Raw genomic sequence first — 17,310 nt, forward strand, 5'->3', positions numbered from 1 at the left:
CAGAAGGGCATGGGGGGAGGACACATGTTCGTAAATACGGCACCAGGCTGCCCCGCACAGTTGCTCCTGGTGACCTCAGCCAGCCCCAGGCTCTTCATTCCCTGGCGAAGCCCAGTCCCAACCATCCATTTTTCTCTATTTTTTTTTTTTTAAAGGATACAACTCCATCAAAGTTTTCCCTGCACCAATCCAAAATCTGTTTTAAGCGCGTCCTATGCTGCCCGCCTGCCTGGCTTTCACCAATCAGAGCGGAGTAAGTGGCAAAGAGGACTCCTTCTGAGGTAGCTGTGTCTCCATATCTAATCTGCAGAAAGAGGAACAAGAAGAGCAGAGGGGCCCATGACACTTGTCCACAGAGCACTGCGCCCGTTCTAAGCCCGCAGCTCACACCGCAGATTCTGCTGTGGCTGCGGAGGGCCCACGCTCCTGCCTTCAAGAACAAAACCCAACATGACAGCAGAACAGACAAAAGACCTCGCAGCTGACATCTTTAGCACTTCTCCTTGGCACCGAGATACGGCGATGACAAGGATTTTAAACGCCTGGCTAAGTTCCCCTGCCAATGTGTCAGCACATCTGGATGCATGTAGAGAAATGTGGAGACCACACCAAGCCTCCAATTTTCTGGCCAACTGAATTTGCTTCTTTTTTAAGCAACAGTTCGGAATGTTTAATTATTTTGAATCCCTCCTATCTATTTTAATTACTTCCAGAAAATTATTTTATCTTTGGCCAAGTGAGATCGCTGCCTTAGGGTCATGGATCTCACCTACAACAAAATACAAACTTATGAAGGAAAACAAAACAAAACAGGGTCCTGATCTGAAGAGTGTGGTATTTAAAGGCTTTTCATCTGAAAACAAATATCTCTTTCAGCCTCTTAACGGACCTCATTCAGAGGTGTCGAACACATGTGGTTTCCATTGATTTTGCAAGAGCTGGTTGTTCAACTGTTAAAAACCAGAGGAGAGTGTTTCAGCGGGCTGCCCAGCAGCCTGGCAAACACAGGCCTGGACAAGAGGCTGAAACACAGGCTGTGAAGAGCTCCACGAAGAACCACTACACAGCTGCTGGCCGTTTCTTTTGAAAAATAACTCAACCTCACCACTGGTAACTGGAAGGAAGTTTGAAAACTCTGATTCATGCAGCTCAGAGGAAATGCCCGTGTGCACAGCACTGTGCTGGAGTCCCCTGGCAGGCACCAATCTGCCCGTTCGTATGCTCTCCCTTTACTTGCATGTTCTGAAAAGAGGCCGCCTGAAACCAGAGCTAGGAAAAACCAGCCCGTGAGAGCACAGCGCAGCCACATCTGACAGGGGCTGTTCCCTCAGCAGGGCCCTTCAGAAATGGGGAAGAGCATTCGAGCCCCTGCAGAACTTTGCACTTGTATGGAGACAGATCGTGCTCCCTGCAGGAAACAGCTCTGTACTCACAGCGCAGCTCTGGAGAGTGCATAAAAATAGCAGGAGTCCAGAGTGGGAAGAGCGTGCTGAGAGAAGGAAACAGCAAGCAGCTCACTGTCTGCTCCTGCCTGTGCTGCCAGCCACGCAGAGGCAGAAGTGACTGCTGCTCCGTGCTTCGAGAAGGATCCATCTAACTGCTACCGTAGGTTGATTTTCTAGAACAGCATTACTTCTCTCCTCTACCTTATTCAAAGCATGCACAGGAATGTGGGAGGCTTCAATGTCCTTCAGGTCTCTCTCAGCATCGTACTTGAGATCATTGGAGACACTGAACCTGCAAAGCAAGACGTGGGCCTGGTTATCTGCTAAGGAGAGAGTCAGGGCACGCACAGTGATTAATAGCTCTGACTAAAGCAACCGTAGGTGTATAAAACTGTCACATTTCCCACTGCCCACACACCTCAACGTAAGATCCTACAGCAGACTCTGGTCTGGCACTTATGACAAGCTGTGTCTATTCTGCAGCAAAGCCCCGTACTCTAGGGGCTCAAGTCTGCACCTGGGAAGTCCATGAATATCCCTCCACCGACTTCAGAAGAGTAGGAAGAGGCTTCATACTGCACTCTGAGGAGTACACACAATTTGCCGTTTCATAGTGATTCATTCTCCATCACCGCTGCAGGGGAAATATTCCCATTTCACAGAGAGCAAACAGGCACAAAGAGGTGGAAAAGACTTACCCAAGGCCACAACATGAGTCAACTAGAAAGCCAACATCAGCATTAAGGAATTCCTTACTCCCAGACTCACACTAACTCCGAGGTCTTACGGGAAAAGAGGGGAAAAAAAAACCAACTTACCAAAGAGCTTTTTTTCTCCCTTTAAGATAATTTTCAAAGATGATGCCCGCAACTGTCCTGCCCTTCCCAACTCCGGCACCATCCCCAATGAGGAAGCCAGCTCGCTGCCCATTGGGTAATAAAACTTCATGTTGCTGCAAAATCAAGAGCAGAATTGGAAATTAAACTGGATTTGCCTTTTGTCGACTGTTTTCATGCCATCTTTTAAGAGCCCCACTTAACCCTTTCACGCATCTCATAGATGTGCATTTCCTGCTCAGATAAGCAATGCCAGGAATGGCAGAGTATCATGGTTGAGCTCACAAGGCAGTTCATGGAAAAAGCCCCCAGGCCCCAGAAATGTTAAGCACTCCCTCCTGCAACAGAAGTTGAGAATTCTTACATTTCTAGGAAGCAGACCCCACCGAAGTCTCTGGCTTTGAACAACCCTTTCAAAAAGCATTTAAAGTGCCATATGCCAACACTTCTGAAGGCTCATCACCTGTACTACAGGTTTAGAACACACCTGTTGATATTTCTAGTGTAAGATATACAAGCTGGGGAAGAAGGAGCCACGTACCTGGCAGGCGTAAATGATTGCTTCCAGCTGTAGTGCAGAGAGTGACCCTTTGTCAGCAACGGAGCACGGCAGAGAAAGGCTGTAGGTGATGTCGGGTGGGGGGACGCTGGATAGAGTGCTTGTTTCTACCACAAGGTCGGGGTGGTGCTTCCCAATCTTGGCTAAATGACACACACAAACAAGTAAAAGAGAGAACTCAACTTCCCCATTCTCATGGAGCACCTCACAAAAGGCTGCAGACCTCCTCATCTAGTCTGTAGCCTCTACAGAAGAGACAAGCTCAGTGCCTGCTCTTCTCTCTCTTTTATTCCACTGACATTTCAGGCTGCCAAAAACAAGCCAAGCCTCCCCTGAAAGCAGACAACAGAAAATGTCCTGTGAAATAAGTGCAGCACCAACAAAGGAACGGTAAAGTTATCCTACAAAGCCACAAGCTTGGGACATGCCTTGGCAAGCATCACATCCTGCCCGCACTAAGATAAGGGAGCAGTCACTTTGGTTGGTCCACAGTGGAGTTAAGAGCATTTCTCGAACCCATGCGATAGCATGACACTCACACTTTGAGGGTATATATTCTGCATAGGTCTCTGTTTGCCCCAACTCTTCTGTTTCTTCCTCATCACCTTCATCCTCCTCTTCTGCAGGAGCTTGAGACTGAAAAGAAACACACATTGTTAATGTTCTCACTGAAGTGTGGACGTGGTGCCAGGCAGCTATCATTTAGTCCATCCCAACACAACCTTCAAACACAATTCATCTCATTTACAGACTACAGCAACACAAGGAAAACCGCCTGCAGGAGTGGGCCCTACCCCAGGGACCTAGCAAGTGTTTTCAGAGATACTTTCAACACCCAGTCCACAATGAATCAGGCAATGTCAGACAAGCTGTGGGCTACCATCAGCTGTGCCCAACTGTGCTGTAATCTGACCCCGAAGAGGGGACCTAGACAAGCTCTCAACTCAGCAAGGTACTCGGCAGCATAAAGCACAGCCACGCAATCCCAGGAAGAGCAGCCTCCACCAACTGCGCTGATTTAGCTGTAAGGAAAGCACGGAGCACTCTCTGGCAGAGTGAGGTTCCACCACAGGAAATATAAGACACTTCTGGGAAAGGGCAGTGACCTGAAGTGTACGTAGTGACCTGGCTGACGTTCTTGTCTCACTCTCCCCGAGGGGACAATGGTAGAAACTGCTCTTCTCCGCGTTGCCACGTTACGAAGCTGAGAGCCTCACATCGGACTCCGCAGGAGCAGATGCCATTCTCACCTGGTAGCTTGTGAGGAGCGGGGTGCTGGGGACAGCAGGAATGCGGTCGTCCAAACTGTTCAAGCCACTGAATGATCTGCTGGGTGAGAACAGCTGCAACAGAAAGGAGGCAGGTCAGAAAGCAGCCGTGACCCTCCAACCTCAGCCCCAGCAAATTAAAGTATGGAAACACAGACATTTGTGCTCTGTACTTAGACCTTATGCTCTGATGGCGTCAGTGGGCTTCAATACTTTCTGCTTCTGCATGACAAGCCCCGGGGAGTCATTCTGAAAACTAATAAATCTTGCAAATGCCACGCATGCCTTCATCAACACAAACACGGGGAATAACCGACTCAGGGAAACGCATTCCTGCAAGAAGTGTGTGCATCCCCACGTGTGATGGAAGCTGCAGGGACACGTGTCCTCCCACAAGAGGAGCACAACTGTGGGGCAGGAGCCTTTCTGCCAAGTAATAACCACGCAGTATTAAGACGGGCCATCCCCAAGCACCGCGCTTTGCCTGGTTAACAGGAGCTCACTGACAGCTCACAGGTTTTATTCTGAACTGTTGAGTCCAAGTGAGAGCTCAGGGTTGGGCTTGCTGATAGAAGAGAGAAAGGCACTGCTCTGAGGAGCAGAAAGCTGGGTACAGGTGAGGAGACCCAAGTGGGAGAACTGGAAAAGCTGAACCCAGCTGCAACCAAAGCCATCCCTGGGAAAGGACTGAGCATTACAGACTGACATTTTACAATCCTCTCGCAAGCTACCCTTGAGGCAAGCCTTCAGTAAATGATTTTGTAATCTTGCTTTCAGCATCAAAAACACCATTCAAGGAAATGAAATAACCGCCCCAGAATGCAAACATGGCTCAGCACTGACTAACACCTGTCTGAGGTTGAGGACTGCTATCAGCTACCCCGGACACGCAGCTCCTGCACGCCTCTACCTGCCCCTCATGCCCATCCGTGGACACCAGGACCGCCAGCAGCCAAGCCCAGGAACCCAGAGCACCCAGAGATCTGCCAGGCCCCGGTGGCTCCAGGTGCCAGCTGCTGGGCCAGGCAATGGCTGCTCGAGTCCGCCCAGCCCGTGCCGTGCCCAGGGAGCTGGGAGGAACAACAGAGGAGAGCCTTTGTCTGCCCTCGCACAAACAAAATCCCGCTGGAATTTCCCGACAGTGAGCAAGGTCAAGCCAGCAGCTCGTGGCATCCAAAGTAATCAGCAGCTCCAGCAGTGGCACGGCTTCAAGTCTATAGCTTGTCAGGAGAGCCAGACTCAGAGACCCTGCTCCGCAGGCAGAAGTGAAATATGGGAAGTTCTTCAGCATAAACACTCTGATTATTTCCTTTTTTTTTTTTTTTTAACATTAAAAAGAAAGGAAAAAAAAAAAAAAAAAAAAAAAAAAAAACTCTTGACAGTGCATGTGAAAGAAACAAAGCAAAGAGAGCTTTACATTAGATCAAGGGAAGAGCTATTTTCAGTGCCAACAAATCTGGAGAGCAGGTGAAACATCTCCACCTACAAATCTGAGCTCAATACAAAAGTTGCCTCTTAGGCAANACGGCTTCAAGTCTATAGCTTGTCAGGAGAGCCAGACTCAGAGACCCTGCTCCGCAGGCAGAAGTGAAATATGGGAAGTTCTTCAGCATAAACACCATGATTATTTTCTTTTTTTTTTTTTTTTAACAATAATAAAAAAGAAAAAAAAAAAAAAAAAAAAGAAAGAAAAAACCACCCTCCATTACTGGAAGCCTGAGTCAGAATTACCAGAAGGAAGCTGGACGGAAGAGCTATTTTCAGTGCCAACAAATCTGGAGAGCAGGTGAAACATCTCCACCTACAAATCTGAGCTCAATACAAAAGTTGCCTCTTAGGCAAGAGGAAGGCTCCGATCCCGCTGCAGCGGAGGGGCACGCAGCTCTGTGGGAAGGGAATGGAGCTCTGGTTTTGCACTAAATCCCTACTATCCGAGTGCAGCGGTGCAGCCTTGGCGTGCAGCTTTTCATCTCAGGTATCACAAAGGAAGGGACAGAACCCCCAGCGCTTCAGAGCATCGAGAACTAACCCCAGAGCTGAGAACGTGAGGACTAAGCCAGGTGGGACCAGGAGCTCTGCTGGGCGACGCATCATCCTGCTCCAGGCTGAGCTCAGACCACTCTTCCCTTTCTCTATTCTTGCTCTCCTCTCTCAGTTTGATCTTCTCCTTTCCCTAAAAGCATTCAGATAAGAGGCACACACACACACCGTGCAGGAGAACGCCTCCAGTGAAGCCACTGAAAACGGCACAAAGATTTGGATCTTATTCCACTTCTTCCCCTCTTTGCATTCTCCCTTCTGCCCCATCTTGCTGTGACTCCTGTGGGGAAGCAGCACTCACATCTGGCTGACCAGCCAGCTCCCCCCACCATAAACACGAGCTCCTCTGAGCTGGGAGCAGGGGGTTCACTTTCTTGGGGTGCTCTGAATGAGTTCAACCCAGGAAAACGCGGCAGCGTGTCACCAAAGCTGCAGCAAGGAGCTCTCGGAGGCAGCTCTTCCCTTCCTCGCTCTTACAAAGGGCTCTGGGTTCTCGTGAGAAAGCACAATGGGCGACACGACCTATTTTTAAAAGGTATTTCACCACTCCATTGCAAATTAGGCAAGTGTGTTTTGTCTGCTGGCTCCTGCAAATATTGAACTGCGGAGCAGCTCCTCCCTCCGGGCCCACTTCAGAAACAAGGCGCAGAGCCACCGCGCTCACACGAGGGTTTGGTTTTGAACGAGGACAAGCTGCACCCACGTGGATCTGTACGTGGCAAAGAGCTGAGCACCCAGCTGCAGCTGATGGGATGCAGCGCATCCAAATGCATCGGGACCGCACCCAGCCGGGTTCACACGGTGTAACCCGACTGCTGCTCAGCTCCACACAGCGGCTTAACTGCTCTGGGAACTCAAAAACCAGAATTCCTGCCATTTCACGGAACGTTATGGAGGCAGGATGATGCGAAGAGAGATAGGGAAGGATTGCTTAAACAGCTTGGATATTGGTGCAAGATGTCAGCCAAGCCCCAGCCTTGCACCCAGCGTTACAGTAAGGAACCTCTCACTTTGGCACTGCCTCACGGTTTTGCAAGCAACCATTTGCTCGCCCCCTCTAACAAAACCAAAAGAGTATTCATAAAAGGCAATAAATCAGCTGCCCATCATCAGTCAGTCCAACAAAGCATCTACCCAGCATCCTGCAGGTTACCACCTCCCATGGAAAAATGAAAGCGAAATCTCCCGAGCGGGATGCGCTTCACTTGCATCTTGTCAGGAAGCGCCAGGCTTTGCAAAAATAAGCAAAACACAAAACACAAAACCACCACCTCGCTATGCAGAAAACACAGATAAGACAACGTTCAAAATAAGCCAGAGGTTCTTTTCAAAAGGAAGTCGTTTATAAATGGAATTCAAAGGAGTGAATTGGCCTTATCTGAACGTCAGTGCTCTGAAGGACAGCAAGGAGCAGCAGGAGGGCTGCATGGAGGACATGGAGAGCAGCACACAATGGGACTGGGGACTCTTTGGCCATTTCCTTGGTTCAAACAGCTCAGCCCTCCTCCTCTTGGCCATCTCCAAGCTCAACCTGGTCCAAAGCCACCAGATCACACGTCGACTGCCCGCACAGCCCCTGCAGCACAGCGTGTGCCCTGGGGCTCCAGCACGTTTGTGACAGGAAGGAAGGCAGGAGCATTCCCTGCCACCAATTACAGGCACACTGAGGGTCAAGAGGATGCTGCAAAGGTCATCAAATCTCATCAAGTTCAGCAGGAGCTCAGGCATCTGATCTGAGGACCTGTGTTGCCATGGCTTGCCTAAGATCTCACAAAGACTAAGGCAGACAGAAGCTTTGATTTCCCAAACCTCAGGCCAGGACCCTCACCACCAACCCACACTTCTTCAGTGCTCAAGCAGTCACCGAGCCACGCTGGTATCAGTTTGGAGTAGAACTGCTGCCAAGTCTCTTAGTGCCGGGCTGTGACACACGGCCAGCTTTCACCACGGAAATACAGAGTCTGACACATTACTAACAGCAGAATGCAGCCTCTAAAAACAAAACCGAACCTCAACATGCAACAGTGACTAAAGCACAGGTGTGTTAGGTTGCATTCCGGAGCGTTCACGTTCATTTTTTTCCCCTACCATCTTTGTGAGACAACGATCCACAAAGGGAACCTGCTGCAGGGCTGGATATTCACCACGACAGCTGAGATAGCAGATGTGCACGGTATCAGCTCCACCAGCAACCCCAGCTGGGGGCTGCTAGAAGGGTCTGATACCAGGCTGTGCAACAGTGAGTAAGCAGTCCCAGTAGATGGGGGAGAACAGACAGCAGAAAGCTGGTAACAACACACAGAACCGCATGTTGCTCTCAGACTGCCAAGAAATCACGTGCCCAGGAAAACTCAGAGATGTAAAAGCTTGCAGGGATTTGGACTCACAAAGTAAACACAAACCACCAGTCTTAAATTGAAACAGTTTGGGTTTTAGTCATCGTTAGTAAAATATTTGCCGTGGAAAATAAACATACGGTGGATGTTGCTGGGGACAGTTAACGATCTATGTCACAGTGTTTTTCCTCAAGTCCATCTCTTCAGTGCTCCTGAGCTCCTGTTGCAGGCCACCCTGCGCATGCTGAATGCTTCAGGGATACATCTCCTCGTATCAGCATCAACACATTGCAACTTCAGCCCTGCAGGGAGTTGTGTTTCCTAATTCCACGGGGCAAACGCCATGGGATGAAGCCTGAGATACTCAGCGTCTGATGGGGAGGATGGGAGAGAAGCACCCGTACCTCTGTCTGGTTCTGCTGCGACGTGTTTACGTCCCATATGGTTGGCACGTGGTTCAGGCTGTCCGCAGGCAAGCAGTCCTTCGCATCCACGATGTCAGAGAGGGAATCCGCAGGAGATGAGAAGAGAGAGTTATTGTTGGAGAGCTCATCGAGGTATGAAGAGTCCTGAAATGAAAGAGACGATCCCAGTTAGGGGAGGTGGGAGAGGACCAGAGAGCTCCCTTCTCCCATCTGCCCGTCCAGGAAGCTTTAATTTTTTGCTGTTAACCGAGCACTTAATTGCTTTGCGCTCCACACACTCAGAAATTAACTCGTCAATGAAGACGTGTTCTGAGCAGCTGGTTTAAAATCTCGGTTTCTTGATAGAGTAGGAAACATGGACTGGGCAGCAGTGTTGGTAAATGTTCAAGACTCAGACTGTGCACACCTGCACATACAGAGCATTCAGCAAGGCGTCAGACACCGCACTTTTGGGTTTGATTAGAATGGCCCCATGGGGGGGTGACAATTTCTCAGTTTGACACGCAAAAGACTCAAGTGTTCCAATCATCCAACAGAGAACCAGCTAGAGCCCATAATGACAGAGCTGTTTAATTGCAACTCATAACACAGCAGTCCCCAGAGGCTTCGGAAAAAATGACAGCCCTCGATGGGAGGTTCTGCACAAAGCAGGCTGCCCCCAGTGGGGACAGCAGCGCCGCTGCCACCTGGATCTGCACCCAGATAAACTGCAGCAAATCTGCCAGCACTTTTCCTGGGACGTGCCTCGACCTGGGCAAGAAGTGAACGTGTTTGGGTGGCGAGCATCAGGCTCTGCCCTCGCTCATTTTCTGGTGCCAGCACCACGACGGCTAACACTCGTTGAATTTTGTGCTGACCCAGTGGTGATGTCAGTTTGAGTCACGCGGACTCCAGATCACAAAGTGCCCCATCATTAATTCCTTATTTGGTTTTTCAAACGCTGAATGACAAGAACTGATAGCCAAAAACCTATCTGCAACTCCGGTGCAGATCGCTGCACCTCTCCTGACCTCACCGCACCACCCCAGCTCTACTCCACACTCGTGGCTGCCAGGCAAAGCCCTGGTGACTGGAAAAAGGGAAACATATTCAAGAAAGGGAGGAAGGAGGACCCAGGGAACTCCAGGCCGGTGAGCCTCATTTCTGTGCCTGGCAAGATCATGGAACAGATCCTCCTGGAAGACGTGCTAAGGCACATGAGGGATGAGTGGGTGATTTGAGCCAGCTAGCACAGCTTCACCATGGGAAGGTCACGCCTGACCCATCTGGTGGCCTTCTGCGATGGCATGACAGCGTCTATGGGCAAAGGAAGGGCACCTGATGTCATCCACCTGGACCCGTGCAAGGCCTCTGACATTGTCCCCCACCACATCCTTATCTCTAAATTGGAGAGATGCGGATTTGAAGGGTGGACTATTCAGTGGATAAGGAATTGGTTGGAAGGTCGTAGAAGCTGAGGATGCCCCATCTCAGGAGGCACTCAAGGCCAGGCTGGTTGGGATCCTGGGCAGCCTGACCTAGTGGCTGGCAACCCTGCCATGGCAGGGGGGTTGGAACTAGATGATCTTTACCTTCCAACCTATGAGATTCTATGATTCAGTGATTCCACGAGATACCACTGCAGGCTGGCAGGAAGGTTTGTCTGCAGCTCACTGGAGAGCGATGCACTACAAAGCACCACTACAGAGCACACAACCCCTTGCTGGGGATGCGCCTGCACCCCAGAGGGACGCACGGACAGACAGACAGGTCCCTCCTCCCGCTCCACTGTGTTCTGCAAACACACATCAGCCCTGTAACTCTTCCCAGGGGTTGGGATTGCCAGCACATGGCTGGCTCCAGCTCCGTGCTACGTCAGATAACGAAATCAGCGCGATGATACTGCAGCACGGCTGCCAGGGGAGCCGCAGTGTCAGACAGCAGGAGAAATCACTGCTCATTTCCAGTTAAAGGCCAATTCTGTACTACAAAGCAGAAAGGCAGCCAACGATTTTAAAAGTCACTTCGCCCCGCCTGACAAAACCAGGAACAGCTGAGCCTGCCTGTATTATTCCTACAGGCTCCTGGCCAAGAGCTGGGCCAGGCTCCCTCCCGACTGCTATCAGAAGTTGCCTTTTCGCAGTGCTTACAACCAACAGGACATGTCCCCTTCCCCTTCTTGCCAGCCACGTCCCACTCGGCCCTGGAGAAGACATCGACTGCTCTGAAGCTGCAGGTGCTTCCTCCAGCCCCTCACTGAGGCTGTATGTGTGAGATTCAGGCTCGCGCTGTCTGTGACAGTGAGATTTACTTTTTTCCATTAACTTCACTGCCCGTTAGAGTCCTGAAAAGAGGAAGGTGCCTGGCTGGAGCAGCAAGGAGTGTGCAGGAGCCCAGCCAGCTCGCTGCCTGCCCAGTGAGAGCCCCACGGCTGCTGCTCCCTCTGCTTGGAGCGCTGGGCTGAAATAAGGAAGAGGAAATCAGCCCTCAAGTCAGAGGGAATTCAGATACTGAATGGCATCAGTTCTGGAAATGACTTCAGTTGGTCCATCCTCTCGCAGCATTACAAGGCATTCGTCACGAAGTCCCCTGTCTGCCTTACCCAGCTGTGCCATCCAAAGAACATGGACACTCACAGCACGCTGCATCCCTGCCCTGAGAGCTTATAGCGCAGCCCCAACAAATCACATCGTGTGAATACAGAATGCTCTGTTGTTATTTAATGTAAAGCCACACTGATAACTACAATATGTACCATTATAAACCACGCTTTGACTAATTACTCCACTGGTTTATATGGAGCAGTTATCTAAAGCTCCGGGCCCTGAAGCAGAGGAAGCACCATGCCCTGACCCAGCAGCAGATGGAGCAGCACCAGCTGGGATAGTGCCACCCGCCACCAGCACCAAAAACCAGAGAATATTATGGGGAGGACAGGGGCCCAAGAGCCCACAGAGTACAGGACTGCAATTTGAGGGAGTTAATTTGTCCCTGTTTAAGACTGATCTGTAAGAACTTTGCGTTTCTCTCGCTGGAAATAAGAGGATTTTTACAGCAGTTAGAAGAGGACAGACACGGAGGCTCCGACATCTGCACTTATGAGAACAGTTCAGAAGGAACTGCTCTTATCAGGGAAGGAGCGTACAGAAGCACATCATAAAACATGGAAAGGGCAATTCCATGACAGCGGGGTGAGCCCTTAATGGAGCTTTGTAAGGGGTTAAGAGCGGCCGAAGCAGAGGTACAGCTGCTGGGCATTGGCCTGGCAGCATTATTTCACATCGGAGTTCAAACAAGATCAATGTACCAGAACGGGAGATGGATGCTCACAAATCACTGTCTGATCTTTGTATCAGAAGATGCCCCAGCGAGTGGCTTGATAAATCAGTGACAGCACTCACGTGCTGGACTTCGAAACTGAGCACAAAGCGATCTGCTCTGGCACACAACTTTTCTATCGCCATCCCAAAACAAAGCCATGAAAAGCCAAGAACAAGCTCCCAGGAAAGAGCAGAGAAAACAACGCAGACACGAACCTCTTTCTCCCGACCCCCAGCTCCTTCAGCCAAAGCAAAGCCTTTGTTAAAAATACTGAAAGAAAAGGTGAAGCCTAAATACAGAAGCAGCGTGCGTCCTAAAAATAATTGCGGCCACGAAGACGTCGCTGTAAATGATTTATCTGCTCCCAATCCAGGCACAGAGGAGACATCCTTCAGGCACAGCACGCTGTAGGAACTCCAGAAAAGCCCCACGTATGCACAGGCAGATGTACACACACGAATGCATTGGTGCTGCCAGGCAAGAGAGATGTGGTTTCTCAGCCATCACAACAGCGGAGCTGCTCCAGGTAAGACGGAATAAGGAAACTAACAGCTGCAACGCAAGCCATCGATCGCTAAAAGGAAATCTTTTGGCTGCCAAAACCCAAAGGCTTTCTGAAAACGGGGCAATAAACCTGCAGCCTCAAGGGTTCGGTGCTCTGCTTCGCGAGCGCTCCCCTCGTGTTTCTGCACGCAGCGTCTGGTTTAAAAAAATCAACCCCCTGAAAGCCATTACAGCTCCATAAACACAGACCAGCTCTGGGCACAGCTCCTTTTCCTCCCCGTTTTGCAGGAACCACGCTCACGGCGACGGGAGCAGGGTGCAGGACTGTGGGTCAGCACAGCACAAAGCTGCGTCCAGCGGGAACTGCCCGCAGCGCTTTGCATTCCGAGCTGCTCCCCTGAAACCCCCCCAGCTGCAGCACAGATCACGGACACCAGAGCCCGGAGGAAAGGCTGAAGTGCCCCCCCCCCCCCTCCCTCCTCGCAAACAGAACAGCAGCTCCAAGGAAGAAAAAAAGAAAATAAAAACCGAGCGTTACCTTCAAGAGAGATGGGAACTTCAGCCAGAACTGCATTTGGGACATTTTAAAGCAGCATTCAGTTTGCTGCGGGCAGAGCAGGACGCGGAGCAGGCAGGAAGGTGAACTTCTCAATATAGACGGGAGAAAGGTCTTCATTCATGACAGCGACAGCAGCAGCAGGCAGCAAGAGAGCTCAGCGAGGCTTTTTTTGGACATGCAGAAGAAAGGAGCGAAAATGGAGGAAAAAAAGACAGCCATGCAGCGCGCCTGTCCTGAGCCCGGCGAGATTTGCATACAGTGTTTAGTCATGAAGGAGAGTGCTCTTACTTCCTCTAAGTACGAGGGCTGACTTTCAGGAAATGATGCCTGCTTGGTAAGTCAGTGAAATTACTGGCAGTGCGAGGAGAATTACTGTATGTGGTGTAATTCAACCACAGATAGGCTGTAAACAAAGCTGTGCTGCGCGGCTGCGGGAGCGCGGGGAGCCGGCCCAGGGCTGGGGATCACTCCCACCCCCAACCCCCCCCCCCCCCCCCCCCCCCCCCCCCAAAACCAGCACTGGGGGGGGGGCTCAAGTGATGTAACCGGACCCACAAGGTAACCAACAGGACTCTTTTCTCTTCTTACTTTTTAAGAGCACAACGCTTTCTTTTGTCTCCAAGATCTGCCCCACCCCACGCATTGCAATTAAACATAAAAAGGAGCAGCCTTTCTGTTCTAGCTCATTGTTCTTTTTCGTGTGTGTCCAGGAACGCTGCCTTCTTTTTTCTTTTTTTCCAAAGGCTTCCCTATCGACTTTATTTTTGATACCAGAACGAAGCCACGCTGCTGGTGAGGAAGTTAAAAAGACATAGGAAGGGGCATCTAAAAGGCACTCGGCTGTTGCGAGCTTAAGGGGAGGCTGCTCCAAGGCAGGCAGAGGGCAAAGGAGTGAATCTGCCACAGTACTGCCCTGCAAAAATAAATAAAGAGATAGATAGATAGATAGATAGATAGATAAAAAGAACAGAACTTTTCCACCAGGCTTTGGCACAGGTGTTCCCAGCCTGCCCAGCTCCAGCCCCAGCCCCCTGGGCTGCCCTGCGTGAGCTGTGACCTGGGGTGCTAGGGCTGGAAAATCCCACGTGGGAGGCGCTTCTCTGCACCAGAGGCTTGGAGCAGGCAGCGGCAGAAGGCAGCAAAGCCCCTGGCAGACCCGCAAGAGCTGGGAGCAGCTTCGGAGCTGACAGCGCAGGGCTGCAAGGCCGAGCCCCAGGGAAGCGTGCTGGCTGGGGGGGGGGGGGCTGTGCTCTGTGTCATCAGAGCAGGAAGTGCTGCCCCCAGAGCAGCCTGCTGCAGCAAGACACGCCGCGTCCCGGGGCTGCAAAACCATGCACGGGATGCAACCCTCCCTTTGTGCGCACGGCAGCTGGGTACACGGCCCAGCTATCCTGAATGCACGAGTAAACCTTAATCACAAGGATCCAGCACGTCCAGATACTCGGTCCAGATCTCTATTCAATAAGCAGAAAGGGAAAGAAACGCAGCCCCTGTCTGCAAGGATGGCTCGGGGCTGCGAGCACAGCCCCAGGCTGCAGGAGCCGCGGTGAAAGCGAAGCGTTTGGTTTCTGTGGGCAGTTGGCTTGGGGTGGAGAAAGGCAGCGAGCTTTCACCGCTGCATTTCTTTTTTTTATCTGAATTTGATTGTTTTTAATTAGCCGGCAGCGCCCTGGAGCTTGGGATAGGTGCTTTAATGATATGTTTGAAGTAAAAAGACCAAATGCATTTCTGAAATGTCTTCATTAGTGACTTGCTGGTGACCGGGCTGCTGAGCAACTGATTAAACCAGCAGCTCTTACCTAAGACTACCAAGGTCTGGCTATTAATGCAGCCTTTAAAAGCAGGTGGCTTATTTCCTCTTCCTTTTCTCTTAGTGGACAAATGGGGCAAAATACAGGCAACAAAGCTGGAACACGGAAAGGAAACATGACACTGTCTCAGATACCAGGACTGCTGAATTGATTTTGCAATACCGCAGCGATATAATCACAGAACTGAAGATAACCAACTGGAAAACCACCACCTGGTATTTTAAGATCCCGTCCTAAGGGAGAAGGTATGCCACAGCATTTCCCTTCTCCGCAATTAATTCATGAACGTGCGTGCTGTCCAAGGGGGGATAGGAAAGCAGAGCTGTTCCAGTGTTCACAGCAGCAATTTGACTTACCATCTTCCACCCAAACCTGAACGGTGAAACCCTGCTAGCGGCTCTGGCAGCTGATCTTCCCAGGTAATCTTCACCTGCAACCTTGGAATCAGCGGCCTACAGGACAGCTTCCTGAACGTGCTGATGGTTTCCAGCACACGCTTTCAGAACTTCTCGGAAGGCAGAAGCACAGATCGATGCAGGACAACACCCCCAGTGCAGGAGGAGACCTGGCAGCTCATCGCCCCCCCAGCAACCCAAGAGCTGGGGCTACATTTCCTGCAGCTGGAAGGCACCGCGCATGGTGTTATCCAGGGAATAACCACCAGGTGAGACAGGGAAAGCAGAAAGCGTTCCTGCAGGAGGCAAAACTCCGGGTGACAGCTGTGGTAGGAGCATCAGTGCCCGGGACAACCAGCAGAAGCGAGGGGTGTTTGTGACAGCCCCCGGGTGGAAGCTCAGCGCTCCCGGGGAGGGCGGTCACCGCCAGCAGAACGGTGGGCAGGGAAACTCGCTCCATCACACTGACTCAGACCAACTCTGCTTTGAATTAAAGCATCTATTTTAATACATCTCCCAGTGCTTTGCTATTAAATTATATTACCAGCTTTTTTTTTTTTTTTTTTGTTTAAGAGCACTCCCCGTTTCAGACCAGCGTTCTTCCCGCTTGTGCTAGCTTTGTGAAGGGGAGGAGGCGGAGAAGAGCGCTTGCCAAGGGCTTCAGAAGGCAGCCCTGCTGCTTCCACGCTTCCTCTCCTGTCTAGGAGTGGACACAGCGTTCAAAGCCAACAAAACAGATGAAAACCAACAGGGTTGGAGGGGAGGGGGCACCTGAGCCAGCGATGGCAGGCACACACACACACACACACACAAACACACAGTGCTCAGAGAATGCAGCTGCAAAGCTGCAGCCAGGTGGGATGTGCTGCTGCAATCACGCTTTGCTCCACGAGGCCTGGAGTGCCCAGCACCTCACCGAAAGGGTTTGTCAAGTGTCATGAAGTCAGGCCAAAAAACCCGGCCCCGCAGCGCCAAAACAAAGACGTGGGCACGTGAAGCAGCGCGTTCCGAGTGCTTCGGAGCCATTCATTGTCTAATGGATTTTACTATCTGTACTCCCTGCAGACCTAACTGCAGGACGGCAATAGGAAATTCCAGGTGGTTTCTTATTCCAGGAAACTCTTCATACCAGTCAGAACCAAATCCTTCACATAATTTAATAACTGCGACATTGATTTCTCTTAAATCACCGCAGCTCTGCGCCCTGAAGTGCTTTTAAAAATTAATACTTTTTTTTTTTTTTTAAGAGTAGGTTAATTGCCCCCTTGTTTTAACAAGAAAGGCTGACAGGGGACTGCAAGGGCTGGTTTACGACCAGCACTACGTCTGAACAGAGATCACACAGAGTGACTGCATCCCTACAGCCCTGCTGCAAGCAGCTGTGCCCCCGCTGCTCCCTGCACCCTGGGCCCTTCCTTCCTGCAGCCAGGCAACCACGCAGATCCCAGGGGGTACCTGGGCTTCCTCTGCAGCCCCGTGCAGGTCGAGCTGTTTTGCTGCAGGAGAAAAGGAACGAGCTTCAGCACAGCTGGCTTCAGAACTGTGACTTCCACGCTCACCAGGAGCTGCTCGGCCCCGCTGCACGGAGCTCCGTGTCACTCCCCGGGGTCACTACATGAGGAGCTTCTGCGCGTGCAGGGTAATGCTACGCTGGACAGACATAAGGAACAAGCTGAATCAAGTTAAGCAAAGGGAAACAGATGTTCCTTTGCTTTTAAGATAAGGCCCAGGGCACACGCTGCAGCTTAGCGTACACACCAGCCTGGGGTCATCAGATAGCCGAGTATAAATTAAAACCTTCTGCATTTAGTGCTTTGTTGGGATGTTAACAG

The 17,310-nt window shown here is 51.0% G+C and overlaps 1 protein-coding gene and 1 long non-coding RNA gene across 7 annotated transcripts in view; one reads left to right on the forward strand and one right to left on the reverse strand.

Moving 5' to 3' along the window:
• The window catches only part of SBNO2 (strawberry notch homolog 2), a 55,142-nt gene that overhangs the window by 15,272 nt on the left and 22,560 nt on the right, over positions 1 to 17,310 (reverse strand). For 5 of the 6 annotated variants that reach the window (XM_021378485.1, XM_021378483.1, XM_021378484.1 and 2 more), the window contains 7 exons: positions 8,889 to 9,053; positions 4,091 to 4,183; positions 3,380 to 3,476; positions 2,823 to 2,983; positions 2,264 to 2,397; positions 1,647 to 1,737; positions 161 to 304 (listed from right to left, as the gene is read on the reverse strand). In XM_021378485.1, the coding sequence (XP_021234160.1) occupies positions 161 to 304; positions 1,647 to 1,737; positions 2,264 to 2,397; positions 2,823 to 2,983; positions 3,380 to 3,476; positions 4,091 to 4,183; positions 8,889 to 9,053 (885 nt within the window). Of the gene's footprint in view, positions 1 to 160; positions 305 to 1,646; positions 1,738 to 2,263; positions 2,398 to 2,822; positions 2,984 to 3,379; positions 3,477 to 4,090; positions 4,184 to 8,888; positions 9,054 to 13,251; positions 13,538 to 17,310 lie in introns of those variants that run through there. The other variant, XM_021378487.1, reaches the window with a different exon arrangement.
• Positions 13,470 to 16,027, forward strand: LOC110388827. The gene is made up of 2 exons (XR_002432994.1): positions 13,470 to 13,606; positions 15,147 to 16,027. It is a non-coding gene; the product is annotated as an uncharacterized LOC110388827 (long non-coding RNA).

This window comes from Numida meleagris, chromosome 27 (genome assembly GCF_002078875.1).
Source record: "Numida meleagris isolate 19003 breed g44 Domestic line chromosome 27, NumMel1.0, whole genome shotgun sequence".
NCBI classification, from domain to species: Eukaryota; Metazoa; Chordata; class Aves; order Galliformes; family Numididae; genus Numida; species Numida meleagris.